The following is a 15,544-nucleotide window of genomic DNA, read 5'->3' as shown; positions in this document are numbered from 1 at the left end:
CTATAGTGTAGGCAATTCTGAGAACTTCCTTTTCAAGATAAGTCAGATAGGTCATGTTGTCTTAGCTTCACCTTGAAATACAGTGTGGATAAGGGTGTGATTCGGGTCAACCCCCTGGCGGATTTAACCCAATGAGACCTCTTTGCTCAGGTCTCCCTTTCAAAGAGCTTTAATTGGATTAAATGAGTTGATGATTCATTGACAGAGTATGATACAATAGGTCAGATACACAGACATGGAAACCCATTCTCAGAGAGTGCATTCTCAGGTAAAGGTTATCTACACAACAAGCTGATGGCAACGCCAATGGAGTTCACTATGGCTAAACAATTAGATCTAATGTATTGGACTTTGATATTATAAAAATCTCATGCTGCCTTGTGGTGTTTTGGTGTGTTTACAGTGGTAGGGGAGGATGAGGGTCATAATTACCTCCTACGTTGTAGCCCACGCAAGAGTTCTGGTCACAGTATCCAGGAGGTCCAGCCGACCCCACTGGTCCAGGGATACCCGGCCGCCCAGGAGTTCCAGGGTTCCCCGGCCGACCAGACGGACCCTGGCTACCTGTCCGCCCCTGACCCGTTGGTCCTGGAGGAGAACGGAAAAGGAGTGATGAGAGGGCGGAGAAATGTAATTTAACATTGAGCTAAATTCCGAAGTTAAATCATTATATGAAACGTTATGGCAAACCAATAAAACATGATGGCAATATTATTGTCTTCATTGTGACTAAGAACACTGCATATTGAGGTAGAATTCATGAAGTTAAAGGGATTGTTCACCCAAATTACAAAATTACGCATTGGTTTCCTTACCCTGTAAGCAGTCTATGAAGAAGTTATGACAGCAATCCATGCTTTGGTTTAGTTTCCCTGGCACTGTTTCCACATGCTAACGTTTTAGCAAAATCCCATTATTGTAAAGCTCAACAGTCACTTATAGATGTTTTGAACATAATGTGTGAAAAATGCTACTATTCAATTCATGGGACCAAATCCCATTATTGTAAAGCTCAACAGGCACTTATAGATGTTTTGAACATAATTGTGAAAAATGCTACTATTCAATTCATGGGACCAATGTCCCATGAATTGAATTCAATTTATGCCCAAAAACGATAAAACATTACCATGTGGAAACAGTGCCAAGGAAACTAAATCAAAGCATGAATTGCTGTCATACCTTATCCATAGACTTCTTACAGGGTAAGGAAACGAATACGTCAACTTGTAATTTGGGTGAACTATCTCTTCAAATCTAGTAGTGTGCTTTGAAATAGAAAACTAGCTAGAGTCCATAATTAGGCCACTGATTGGCCAAACATCTCTCCACAAAAGGAAGAGAATCAGCATATTTATCATTACCCAGCAGTCAGTATAAGCTTTTGTGCCTTTTCATTAGACCCAAAATGCTATTATCACTGAGCTGTCTCCATCAGGAAATGCAAAGGCTATGAATGTCCTTTTTCAAATATCCTTGGAGGCACTGATCTCACGCATGCCAGACACCTACATGTTCTCCCAGTAGCGCTACAAGTTCTCTCATGTAGACCAACCTGGCAACCACTCCAGGAGTTCAATCAACACACTGCGTCAGCTAGACTACAATCAATAGTCTAGCTGAAGAGTCAAAAGCTATGCCCCCTAATCATGTTTAATTAAACCAGCATGGGCAGCTTAATGAAAAACAACAAAACAACAAACAAAAGTAAATTAAATCCAACTTGGGCTATCCTCTTCGTGTCATATTCTCCCCTTGAATCAAGAGGGAGACGCTTAATCAAAAAAACAGATCGGATGACTTCCCATTTTCTAATCCACCCCCTTAACAGATGTTGATTTCCTCTGCAGATGTTTGGTGGCAAAGGAAGTCCCTGGAGAAAAATTGAAGTTGGAAATGTGCATTTTTTCGTTTTTGGGGTGTTTTTCACCAGGCATTGTTTTGGTTACCTGGGGGTCCTACGGGGCCTCTGGGACCCTGGACTCCTACACCTGGGCTTCCCTTGTCACCCTTCTCTCCTGACAAACCTGGACAAACAGAGACAGAGGGGACACACACTTTGACAGAATTCAGAGAAGTGGGCATGCTTGTCTCCTTTCCATATTATATCACCTTCAGCACTACACGTGTCATGTCCAATAATGTAGATCTAGCCTAATATGTAATCATCTTTCTGATTCTATTAGTGATGTTTTCTTACATTACCTGCCGGTATCATTTACTGTAATATCTTCTCTCACAAGCTTATGGCACAGGCTACATGACTATATCTTTGCTCGATAGCTTGAGTTAAATCTGAGTCTCCTCTATTCAGTACCTCTGGCTCCTGGTTGTCCATTCTCTCCGTTGGACCCGGGGAACCCTGGTCTGCCCGCGGGCCCCTGCTCTCCCTGTGGTCCTTGGCCGCCCTGCCGCCCGGGCTCTCCTGGGGGTCCAGGAATGGTGCGGACCGAAACGGGTGCACTGGGGATGTGGTTGAGGATGGAGCTGTAGCGAGCCATGTGACCTGTGGGACAGACGTCAGACTGAGGTCAGTGGCGCATGAATGGATGCCAATGGCAAAATACATTTACACCATCACAGACAACACTCCTTTTTTCAAACCGTACACCCCTTCTATAGAATACAATTACACTCAAAGACACAAGACCTGTGCAAACTCACATCAATACACACAAACCCGCACAGGAAGAGGGTCAACTGAAGGATAAAAAAATACTCACTCTGTATCAGCTGCTCACAGACCTGCCGGGCAATTGCTTGGACCGATGCCTGGGATTGCAGGTCACCCTGGAGGCAAAAACACATGGTGACACCAAGACCATGGCTACAGATAACACTGTGTGTTTGATGTGTCCAACCTGTTTCATCGATCCCACAGGTGACATTTCCTCCACCATTACTTAGGTAGAAAGCCTGCCAGTCGTGATTTTGGCATCAACTATTTCGATTGGAAAACATGGCTGTTGTTGACAGGCATAGATGTTGCTTTTTGAGCCTTGTATAAAAACCTTATTACCAATTCGCTGTTCGCTGTTATGGGCGAAACCAATCCATAAAGTACTTAACACTAGAACGATAGCTCTTTAAAAATATAACTGCTGTAAAGTAGAAAATCATTTCTACAGCTGAGTAACACAGCTCTAAAGCTTTAGCTTATAAAGTATGCATGAATAGGTCTTCTACAAAATGTGTTCTGGGTGCAGTACACCGTGTGATATTGCTCTTCAGAAAACTTGTTGTAATGGTAATTGTATACTGTCAGGCTGTCAGAGAACACCTACTGTATACCGCCTAGCTGAGGAGCAGCAATTACTTGAAAGGAGGCCATTATTTATCTTGAACATTGATGTTAAGCATCGAACACATACTTCACAGAATTACACTACATGACCAAAAGTATGTGGACACCTGCTTGTTGTACATCGCATTCCAAAATCTTGGGTATTAATATGGAGTTGGTCCCCCCTTTGCTGCTATAACAGCCTCTACTCTTCTGGGAAGGCTTTCCACTAGATGTTGGAACATTGTTGCGGGGACTTGCTTCCATTCAGCCACAAGAGCATTAGTGAGGTCAGGCACTGATGTTGTGCGTTTTGGCCTGGCTCGCAGTCGGAATTCCATTTCAATCAAATGTATTTATAAAGCCCTTTTTACATCAGACGATGTCACAAAGTGCTATACAGAAACCCAGCCTAAAACACAAACAGCAAGCAATGCAGATGTAGAAGCACGGTGACCAGGAAAAACTCCCTAGAAAGGAAGGAACCTAGGAAGAAACCTAGAGAGGAACTCGGCTCTGAGGAGTGGCCAGTCCTCTTCTAGCTGTGCCGGGTTGAGATTAAAACAGTACATGGCCAAGATGTTCAAACATTCATATATAATAATCACAGTGGTTGTAGAGGTGCAACAGGTCAGAACCTCAGGAGTAAATGTCAGTTCATAGCCGAGCATTCAGTTTCATCCCAAAGGTGTTCGATGGGGTAGAGGTCAGGGCTCTGTGCAAGCCAGACAAGTTCTTCCACACCGATCTCGACAAACCATTTCAATATGGAGCTCACTTTTTGCACAGGGGCATTGTCATGCTGAAACAGGAACTGTTGCCACAAAGTTGGAAGCACAGAATGTTGTCTAGAATGCTGTAGCGTTAAGATTTCCCTTCACTGGAACAAGGCCTAGCCTGAACCATTAAAAACAGTCCCAGACCATTATTCCTCCACCAAACTTTACAGTTGACACTATGCATTCGGGCAGGTACCAGATTTGACTGTTGGACTGCCAGATGGTGAAGCGTGATTCATCACTCCAGAGAACGCATTTCCACTGCTCCAAAGTCCAATGGCCACGGGCTTTACACCACTCCAGTCAACGCTTGGCATTGCACATGGTGACCTTAGGCTTGTGTGTGGCTGCTCGGCCATGGAAACCCATTTCATGAAGCTCCCAATGAACAGTTATTGTGCTGACGTTGCTTCCAGAGGCAGTTTGGAGCACAGTAGTGAGTGTTGCAACCGAGGACAGACGATTTTTAAGCACTATGCGCTTCAGTACTCGGCGGTCCCATTCTGTGAGCCTGTGTGGCCTACCACTTCGTGGCTGAGCTGTTGTTGCTGCTAGACGTTTGCACTTCACAGTTGACTGGGGCAGCTTTAGCAGGGCAGAAATTTGACGAACTGACTTGTTGGAAAGGTGCCACATTGAAAGTCACTGAGTTCTTCAGTGAGGTCATTCTACTGACAATGTTTTCCTAAGGAGATTGCATGGCTGTGTGCTCAATTTTATACACCTATCAGCAATGGGTGTGGCTGAAATAGCTGAATCCACTAATTTGAAGGGGTGTCCACATACATTTGTATATATAGTACACTGTATATTATATAGAACAAGATAAGTATCATAAGATATCTCAATTCAATTGAATTTAATAAATGCTCTACTGGCATGAATGGGTGGTTGCCACTGTTGCCAAAGCAATGTATATGAAGTATTACATCAATTACCAATATGTTTGTTATCTCTATGACTTACTCTTTCTCCCTTCTCTCCTTTGTTTCCGGCGGAACCCTGCAACAGAACAAGAGGCAGAATGACAATGGACAGAAAACAATGAAGTACATTTACTGTACACATTTTTTGAGTTGTCCATTTTCTTTGCCATCTTTTTCTTTTCAAGAACTTGCATCAAGAAGTAGACATTTACTCCAGAGAAGTAAAAGCAATTTGGAAAGGTTAACAGAATTACAACAGACATTGAAAGCAGGTATGACAGGTATGAAAAACTCTTCTTAGGAAAAAGCACTGCACAATGAACAGACGCTACCTTCAGTAAGCTAGAAGCTACCTTAAGCAAGCTAGCGTCATTATTTGAACCCTGCCGTAACCATTTATCTGCAAAGGTCATATAATGACAAATAATAACTATGCAGTACCAGTAATTACATCGTAATTACATAGTAGGCAAGAGTATGTAATTACTGCTAACCTTGTCTGGCTCTCAGCCAGAGAATGTTAGCATTTTGATGTCTGGGGGCACACCAATTAAAAAGGTGTCATCCTACAAATACCTTGATCTTTGGTTGGACGATAAGCTGTCCTACAAAGTTCATGTGAGGATTGTGATTGAGAGGATGTTTAAACTCAAATTGGGTTCTTATTCTTGTAACAAGGCTTTGCTTCCCATTTGAGGCCAGAAAGAAGCTTGTTCAAGCCACTTTTCTTTCTGTAATTGATTATGGTGACATATTGTATATGCATGCAGCCTGTTCTGTGTTAAAGAGACTGGACTCTGTTTATCATGCATCTTCGCGTTATGTTACAAATGCCAAGTCACTCACCCACCAGTGCACCTTATATCAAATGGAGGGCTAGACCTCGCTTTACATACGCAGACAGCTACATTTGTATTTCTTCATCTACAAAGCCCTTCTGGGTAGCCTGCTCTCCTTCCCCATCACCACCAGCAGTTCCCAGATGCGGTCTACTAGATGGTTGCTGCTAAAAGTCCCCAGGGCCATTGCCGAATTAAGCAAAACTGCCATTTCGATTGTGCACCTGAGGCATGGAAGTCTGCAAAATATGCTTCACCTAGATATACTAATGCCCCTTAGTGGGTTTAAAACTCTGGCCCAAAACTCTGTTGAGGAGTGTAAATGTTTCCTCCAGGCCGGGTGAGCACCTAATGACGTGTTGTTGTGCTGTTTGTATTGGTATGTTTAAATGTTGAATTGACTGCTGCTGCTTTCTTGGCCAGGTATCCTCTTGCAAAAGAGACAATGTGTCTCAATGGGTTTCTTCCTGGTTAAATAAAGGTGAAAATATATATATATATATATATATATATTATATATATATATAAATACGTTAGTGCCTTGCAAGCCACCAATGTAGCTTAAAATGCATATTGCATATTGTCATGACATTGTAAGGCAATTTGTTAAAGGTTAACTTAAACCGCCACAAACATATTCTGTTCCATAGTCATGATAGTGTTATTTTAACCTCCGATTTTCTAACGAAAAGAGAGGCCATTGAGTGACACAAAAGTCTGTTTTTCTGGCAACAATGTTGAAATAGACGACAACAATATAGAGTTAACAGCCGAAATAAAGGAAACACCAACATAAACCGTTGGGAAACCACGAGCCGGCAGAATAAACAGGATGCATAGATTGTACAGGCATAGATTCTACATATGTCTGGAATAGGGGTGCGGGTCAGCTGTTTGTTCACCCGCACCCCCCCAAATTGCTAATAACCCATCTGCAAACCGCACATTGGGGCGGCGAGTAACCTAGTAGTTAGAGCGGTTGGGCCAGTAACCGAAAGGTTGCTAGATCGAATCACCGAGCTGACAAGGTAAAAATCTGTCGTTCTGCCCCTGAACAAGGCAGTTATCCCACTGTTCCTAGACCGTCATAGTTAAGAACAAATTCTTATTTACAGACTTGCCTAGTTAAATAAAGGTAAAAAAAAAAAAAAAAAAAAAAGTGTGACCCACTCAACCGTAACCAAATATAGAATATGCGCTAGTCAATGATGACATAATGATTTATTTTTTATTTTTACAGTGGGTGCATTTTTTGTTGTTGTTGCCTGATTTAGATACAGTTGATGTCGGAAGTTTACATACACCTTAGCCAAATACATTTAAACTCAATTCCTGACATTTAATGCTAGTAAAAATTCCCTGTCTTAGGTCAGTTAGAATAAAGTGGTGATCCTAAGAATGCGAAATGTCAGAATAATAGTAGAGAGAATGATTTATTTCAGCTTTTATTTCTTTCATCACATTCCCAGTGGGTTAGAGGTTAACATACACTCAATTAGTATTTGGTAGCATTGGGGTCATTGTCCATTTGGAACACCCATTTGCGACCAAGCTTTAACTTCCTGACTGATGTCTTGAGATGTTGCTTCAATATATTCACATAATTTTCCTTCCTCATGTTGCCATCTATTTTGTGAGGTGCACCAGTCCGTCCTGCAGTAAAGCAACCCCACAACATGATGCTGCCACCCCCGTGCTTCATGTTTGGGATGGTGTTCTTCGGCTTGCAAGCCTCCCCTTTTTCCTCCAAACATAACGATGGTTATTATGGCCAAACAGTTCTATTTTTGTTTCATCAGACCAGAGGACATTTCTCCAAAAAGTAAGATCTTTGTCCCCATGTGCAGTTGCAAACTATAGTCTGGCTTTTTTATGGCAGTTTTGGAGCAGTGGCTTCTTCCTTGCTGAGCGGCCTTTCAGGTTATGTCGATATAGGACTCATTTTTACTGTGGAAATAGATACTTTTGTACCTGTTTCCTCCAGCATCTTCACACGTTCCTTTGCTGTTCTGGGATTGATTGGCACTTTTCGCACCAAAGTAAGTTCATCTCTAGGAAACAGAACGCGTCTCCTTCCTGAGCGGTATGACGGCTGCGTGGTCCCATGGTGTTTATACTTGCGTACTATTTTTTGTACAGATGAACGTGGTACCTTCAGGTGTTTGGAAATTGCTCCCAAGGATGAACCAGACTTGTGGAGGTCTACAATTTTTTTTCTGAGGTCTTGGCTGATTTATTTAGATTTTCCCATGATGTCAAGCAAAGAGGCACCGAGTTTGAAGGTATGCCTTGAAATAAATCTTCAGGTACACCTCCAATTGACTCAAATTATGTCAATTAGCCTATCAGAAGCTTTTAAAGCCATGACATCATTTTCTGGAATTTCCCAAGCTGTTTAAAGGCTTGGGAAATTTCCCAAGCTGTTTCCCTAGAAGACTAATTAAACCCATGCTCAACAGAATAATATAGTAGATTGATAGAATGAATGCTTCAATCTAGTTGACATCGTTAAAGTTTTCTCTGTCATCTTTCGTGGAAATACAATGACGCAAAAATAAAAAACAGGAAAGATTTTCTGTGCCGGCTATTTGACACATGTGCAGTTAAACCCTAAAGCTTAGGCTTGTGCACTAATACCAGATAGTATAAATTAATGAAAGAAAAACCTCAATGTAGCCTGTATAAATTGCTCAATAATTCTACATTTATGGATTTGTTAAGGTATTGTTTCTCTTTATTCAACCTGCCCGCCACCCACCCACCCTTCAGCCACATAATATTTAATGACCCTAAACATGTCCGCCCCGTCGATATAACTGCGGGGACTGCGGGTTATGAGTCAACATGTGCATTACTAGTCTGGAACTCTTTTGGAGATCTGGGGACTGACTCACACATACACACCCACACACCAAATACATGACCCTCAGTTGAGGCTGCTGAGGGGAGAATGGCTCATAATAATGTCTGGAACGGAGCAAATGGCATCAAACACAAGGAAATCCTGTGTGGAAGCACCTGCTATCAATATACTTTGTATCCCTCATTAACTCAAGTGTTTCCTTGATTTTGGCAGTTACCTGAATATACAACGTCACATCAATGTTAAAGTAACATTTAGAAAACATTAACTAGCTTCAATTACAGGTAGAAAATGGTGTGGACAATGTTCTCAAAGACGTTCAGGGACAATGCTCCTGTTGTGTCCTGACACGTCAAGACATCCACTATTTGAATCCCCTACATTTAAAACAATCTCCTGAAGACTCCTTGGCTTCCGGCATCTCTGTCTATCACACCTCTGTCCACCAGACCAGACAGACAACAGGCGTGTCGATCCCAAATAGCAAGCAGGCAAACACAATCCTGTTTGCATTTCAGCATCACACACAGACAGCTTTAGAATGAAGTTGGTGGACTTTGAGTGTCTATTAGTTTAGCAAAGTCATTTTTCAAGCCTGGCGAACATAAAATACAGTACATCTTTGACATACCTTCTCCTTACAACGTTAGATTTTCTAGATGTAGAACTATATGTATATATAGTTCCTTAAATTATTTCTCTGTCTCCGAATATCCCCTTTGAACTGTTATCCTTTCTCCCAGGTCTTTATACATACATAGAAATACGACATATTCCTGACCATGTGACCTGCCCTAGAATAATGCCTGGCGCTTGTTATAGTTTGTAACTTTTATTGGTCAAGTCAGGCAGTCAGGAACAACTCTAGGTCCTAATTATGATATATATACCGTACTGTAGGACTATGGACAATATATTCATATATGACTTTGCTCTCTCCCAAAACCTACCTCCCGAATACTACACACAACGGGCAAAACCGTTTGAAATGACATCATGCTGACGTATGTGGTTGTAATGATGTAATTTCATCATTTCTGCTTGCTGGGTATTTCCTTAGCTAGAGGGTCAGCTCCTTAAGTAGTAACATGCATGGACATAGAGAGGTCAGATGACTCACAGGAGGTCCTTGGTCTCCCAGTGACCCTTGAGGTCCACTTGACCCTGGTGAGCCGGGAGCTCCTGGAGTGCCCTGTGGGTGAAGGAGGAGAAAAACACAAACAAACAAATTGTTACCTCACTGATTAAGCAATCACTCAAAGTTCCAATTTGTAACTTTCGTTTTCCCAGTGGTAACTTGAGGTACGACAAAAACATTTGGCCAAGAAACAAAACAAAAAACTGTTACATTCGCCAAGAAGCACAAACAAGTAACCTACAGGGACAGTACTGTTGACCAGAAAGTATTGTAAGTTGCAGATCACATTGAAACAATTCAAAGCTACAGGATGAATGTATTTTATAATTCAATTCAATCAAGTTCATTCATCAGTCCCTGATGCTCCATCCACACACAATCTGACTTACCATAGTCCCTGGAGGACCTGTTCGCCCCTGGGGTCCATCTTTACCAGGCAGTCCCTGTGGAAAGGGGTTACATGTACAAATACATACCTATGAGACTGTGCGGTTATGCCAGCTCCTATACCATGACTTTATATTCACATAAAATCTATTCCTTTGGATTAAACAGACAAACAAGACCTTACCCTTGTTCCTGTTTGTCCCTCTCGACCTGGTGACCCAGGAGACCCAGGAATGCCCTGCAACCGTAAAGAGAGAGCGCATGTGAAAACAGAAAGGCCTGTTAAGGGTGTCAGCATGAATACATTTGTATTGACGGACTCAGTTGGTTGGACCATTATCCTAACTCATTACACATAATTAATGTTGTGAGGCCTGAGCTGTTTGTAATACACAGTCTCTTGCATGACCTTCACAGCTGTCAAAGCCAAATTCCCTCACTCAGACACAACGGGTACTGAATGCCAATGGCATGACTCAAAGCCTATTACAAACAAAAACACACATCTCCCAACCTCTACAGTTATTGACAGGATCCAACTTAATTGGCTGAGCTCAGAGATTGATTATAATGAAAGTTCATGGCATCTTAGACATGAATCATTACAACAGAGGGGAAATAGCTATTGTTATTCTGTAAAAATGTCTTGTTACTGTCCAGGCAGGCGCTGCCCATAACCACAGATCTAGGATCAGATTGCCCTATCCGCTAATGCTCAGATTTACCATCAATTGGATGGGAAGACAGCTGACCCGTTATTATTGGTTAAGACCAACTTCTACCTTCTCCTTTTGCTACCTGTGCAAATCCGACATAACATAAACCAAAGGGGAGCAGTAGCCCTTCACACAAAACTCTCACCAGACCTAAGAATGACTTGTTCCTATTAACAGCTACATTACAGAGATAGAAATTAAATATGACATTCAAAGATCTCCCTTTGGTGCAATGGTGTCATTTGAATGTCATTTGAAGACTGAATGCCATTTTGTGATGAGGGAAAGTGTGTCTGAAAGGGCAGGAAGTGAATGGTGGTCTTTACCTGTATTCCTGGAGCGCCAGCTGCACCCTTCTCACCTCTCTCTCCTGGACCACCCTGAAGTGTGAAAAAACAACAATAGATATCAACAGCAAATATCAAGCTTATTTGGAGGCTATTTCATAAGTTGGGGTCGTCACTATCTGGTCACCATCTGCGTTCGAATTACAAATGCCATTTGTTTCACAAGCTCTTACAGTAGCTGTACCTTAATAACCCTTAACTTGTTATGGCTGCAGGGGCAGTATTGAGTAGCTTGGATGAAAGGTGCCCAGAGCAAACAGCCTGCTCCTCAGACTCAGTTGCTAATATATGCATATTATTATTAGTATTGGATAGAAAACACTCTGAAGTTTCTAAAACTGTTTGAATGATGTCTGTGAGTATAACAGAACTCATATGGCAGGCAAAAACCTGCGAAGAAATCCAAACAGGAAGTGAGAAATCTGAGGTTGGTATATTTTCAACCCAGGCCCTATTGAATTCACATTGGGATATGAATGAAGTTGCACTTCCTAGGGCTTCCACTAGATGTCAACCGTCTTTAGAAACTTGAATGAGGCTTCTGCTGTATTGTGGGACTGAATAAGAGCTGAATGAGTCAGCTTATTGGCAGAGAGCCATTTCCTGGTCACGCGCATTCCACATGATATCGACTTGCGTTCCGTTGCTTCTGTAGACACAAAGGAATTCTCCGGTTGGAACTTTATTGAAGATTTATGATAAAAACATCCTAATGATAGATTCTACACTTAGTTTGAAATGTTTCTTCGACCTGTAATATAACTTTTTGAAGTTTTTGTCTGAAGTTTTTGTCCAAACACACAAGCGTTTGGATATGTGTACCAACGCTAACAAAAGTAGATACTTGGACATAAATAACGAACATTATTGAACAAATCAAGCATTTATTGTTGAACTGCGATTCCTGGGAGTGCATTCTGATGAAGATCAAAGGTAAGGGAATATTTAACATGTAATTTCTGGTTTCTGTTGACTCCAACATGGCGGCTAATTTGATAAATTTTCTGAGCGCCATCTCAGATTATTGCATGGTTTGCTTTTTCCGTAAAGTCTTTTTGAAATCTGACACAGTGGTTGCATTAACCTCTCTAGGGTCCCACCTGGCCAACATCCAGTGAGATTGCAGAGCGCCAAATTCAAATTCAGAAAACAAAACATATTTTACATAGGTTTAAAGATGAACTTCTTGTGAATCCAACCACGGTGTCAGATTTTAAAAATGCTTTACGGCGAAAGCATACCTTACGATTATTTGAGAACATAGCCCAGTAGACAAATCATTACAAACAGTAACCAGCCAAGCAGAAGAGTTACAAAACTCAGAAATAGAGATACAATTAATCCCTTACCTTTGATGATCTTCATATGGTTGCACTCAGAAGACATTCATTTACTCAATAAATGTTCCTTTTGTTCGATAGTCTCTTTATATCCAAAAACCTCAGTTTTGTTTGCATGTTTTCTTCAGTAATCCACAGGCTCAAACGCAGTCAAAACAGGCAAAAAAAAAAATCTAAATTGTATCCGTAAAGTTCATAGAAACATATCAAACGATGTTGATATTCAATCCTCAGGTTGTTTTTAGCCTAAATGATCTATAATATTTCAACCGGACAATAACGTCGTCAATATAAAAGGTAAACAAGAAATGCACTCTCTCGGGATTGCGCATGAAAAAGCTCTGTGACACGTCAGGGTCCACTCATTCAGACTGGTCTTACTCCCTCATTTATCAGAATACAAGCCTGAAACAATTTCTAAAGACTGTTGACATCTAGTACAAGGAAAATGAACTGCAATTTGAGTCCTAAGTCAATGGATACTGTAATGGCATTGAATAAAAAACTACAAAACCAACAACAACAAAAAACTTCCTGAATGGATTTCTCTCAGGTTTTTGCTTGCCAAATCAGTTTTTTTAAACCTCTATTTTACTAGGCAAGTCAGTTAAGAACAAATTCTTATTTTCAATGACGGCCTAGGAACAGTGGGTTAACTGCCTGTTCAGGGGCAGAACGACAAATTTGTACCTTGTCAGCTCGGGGATTCAAACTTGCAACCTTTCGGTTACTAGTCCAACGCTCTAACCACTAGGCTACCCTGCCGCCCAAAGTTCTGTTATACTCACAGACATTATTTTAACAGTTTTGGAAACTTTAGAGTATTTTCTATCCAAATCTACCAGTTATATGAATATTATATCTTCTGGGCCCGAGTAGCAGGCCGTTTAATTTGGGCATGAATTTCATCCAAAATTCCGAATGCTTCCCCCTACCCATATCTATAATTCCATGTGTATAACTTGTATTATCATCTACATTTATGATGAGTATTTCTGTTGAATCGATGTGGCTATGCAAAATCACTGGATGTTTTTGGAACTAGTGAACGTAACGTGCCAATGTAAACTCAGATTTTTTTTATATAAATATGAACTTTACCAAACAAAAGATACATGTATTGTGTAACATGAAGTCCTATGAGTGTCATCTGATGAAGATCATCAAAGGTTAGTGATTCATTTTATCTCTATTTGTGCTTTTTGTGACTCCTCTCTTTGGCTGGAAAAATGGCTGGGTTTTTCTGTGGCTTGGTGGTGACCTAACATAATCGTTTGTGGTGCTTTCGCCGTAAAGCCTATTTGAAATCGGACACTGTGGTGGGATTAACAACAAGATAACCTTTAAAACGGTATAAGTTACATGTATGTTTCAGGAATTTTAATTATGAGATTTCTGTTGTTTTGAATTTGGCGCCCTGCACTTTCACTTGGCTGTTGTCATATCCTCCTGTTAACTGGATTTCAGCCCTAAGATTAATAACCCTTAAGGACCCTTACTGTCACCATAATCCTGAATTAACAACAAACAGATCATGTCATCGATATAGAATGTGTGTTTGTTATACCATAGAGAAAAATTTACCATGTGTTGAAGCAAAATTAATTTATTACATTCTAATGCTTTTGTGGGTGAAAAATGGTTTTGTTACAGTCACTGGTAATCTTCCGCAGCTGACCAGTAACCTCTTCATACACCCTACAAAGGAGTGATTTGTTACTCGTTCCTTATCTCTAAAAGCCATCCAGGTTGAATTATTTGCCTGTCTGTTTAGGCTCTAAAGATCGGATCATTCCCCTATCTTAGACACATCGGCTGTGAGAACCGGTTAGAACCTGGTTTTGTTTGTTTGAACGTTTAAAGGGAGTAGAGATAATGACCCTTAGCTCTTTTGTAAGCTTGCCTCTTTTTGAGGGTTAAGCAGCTCTTTGTGTAGGTGGAGTATATAAAGACTGAGTGACTTGTAAATAATCAAGATCCTCTCCGGGTTCATCCTGAGAGTGCGATCTTCCTTGCAATTACTTGAATAAACTTCTTATTGCTGATAAAGGAGTTCTCCTGATTCCTTGAACAAGTTTTTCTCAACACATAGGTTGGCTTAAACATTGCCTTAGTAAAGTTAAGTCCATTAGATTATGATACATCCTTCCTCCTTTATGGCTTATGTTCAACATCAGTCCTTGAGAGAGAGAAAGAATCGACCTCTGAGTATTACAACAGCTTTTACAAGGTGGACTTTATAGCAGGCCTAGGTGAACCTGGTACTGTTGCTGAGTTATGCATGTCGGGAAACTAGACTCCTCTAATATGTGCAGTATTAGATGGTGTGTGTGAGCGTGTGTATGCGCATGTGTGTGTGTGTGTCTTACCGGGGGGCCCATGATGGTGCGGCCGCTGGGGCCCTGGGGGCCAGGAGGCCCCTGCAGCCCAGGAGTGCCAGCGTCCCCAACTGGACCTATCGGCCCCTGTCATAGAGACAGAAGAACACATTGATCAAATAGATTAGAATATAGTTAACAAAGAGATAAAGTGATCTTTTTTTACTACAGATATAGTTCAATACTCTATTTTCTACAGCCATTACCTCTATGTAGTATGAAAGTACAATTTTAAACAACAACAAAATACCAATTTGTGAATGTTGAACTGCTAGCTGGTAATATAGTACTATAAACATGTTTTAATGACATATAAGACCATAACACCGGAACTGCAATCTAAGGCTTTCAAAAGTTGACGACATGAATATCAATAGTGTGCTGTACGAGGTTTCATGGAGGGCGAGCAATATGTTCATAAATCTTTTATTCCATACAACTGTCTTCATCCTTTATACATTATCTGACCCAGCTCTTGGCGGCTGAGGGGGCTTTAGGCTAACTCTGTGATTTAACTGCAAATCAGAGCGCCGTGAGGCTACTCTCTG

General features: G+C 41.1%; 1 protein-coding gene across 5 annotated transcripts in view; it reads right to left on the bottom strand.

Moving 5' to 3' along the window:
• Positions 1-15,544, bottom strand: part of LOC112264764 (collagen alpha-1(XIV) chain) — an 83,885-nt gene that overhangs the window by 4,775 nt on the left and 63,566 nt on the right. For all 5 annotated transcript variants that reach the window (XM_042295554.1, XM_024441572.2, XM_042295556.1 and 2 more), the window contains 10 exons: positions 14,988-15,083; positions 11,258-11,311; positions 10,400-10,453; positions 10,218-10,271; positions 9,811-9,882; positions 5,029-5,064; positions 2,724-2,790; positions 2,318-2,506; positions 1,950-2,027; positions 433-588 (listed from right to left, as the gene is read on the bottom strand). In XM_042295554.1, the coding sequence (XP_042151488.1) occupies positions 433-588; positions 1,950-2,027; positions 2,318-2,506; positions 2,724-2,790; positions 5,029-5,064; positions 9,811-9,882; positions 10,218-10,271; positions 10,400-10,453; positions 11,258-11,311; positions 14,988-15,083 (856 nt within the window). The remainder of the gene's footprint in view (positions 1-432; positions 589-1,949; positions 2,028-2,317; positions 2,507-2,723; positions 2,791-5,028; positions 5,065-9,810; positions 9,883-10,217; positions 10,272-10,399; positions 10,454-11,257; positions 11,312-14,987; positions 15,084-15,544) is intronic.

The sequence above is a fragment of the Oncorhynchus tshawytscha genome, linkage group LG13, assembly GCF_018296145.1.
Source record: "Oncorhynchus tshawytscha isolate Ot180627B linkage group LG13, Otsh_v2.0, whole genome shotgun sequence".
Classification (NCBI taxonomy): domain Eukaryota; kingdom Metazoa; phylum Chordata; class Actinopteri; order Salmoniformes; family Salmonidae; genus Oncorhynchus; species Oncorhynchus tshawytscha.
The sequence above is the reverse complement of the archived record's forward strand: the minus strand, read 5'-3'. Positions and strand labels throughout refer to the sequence as shown.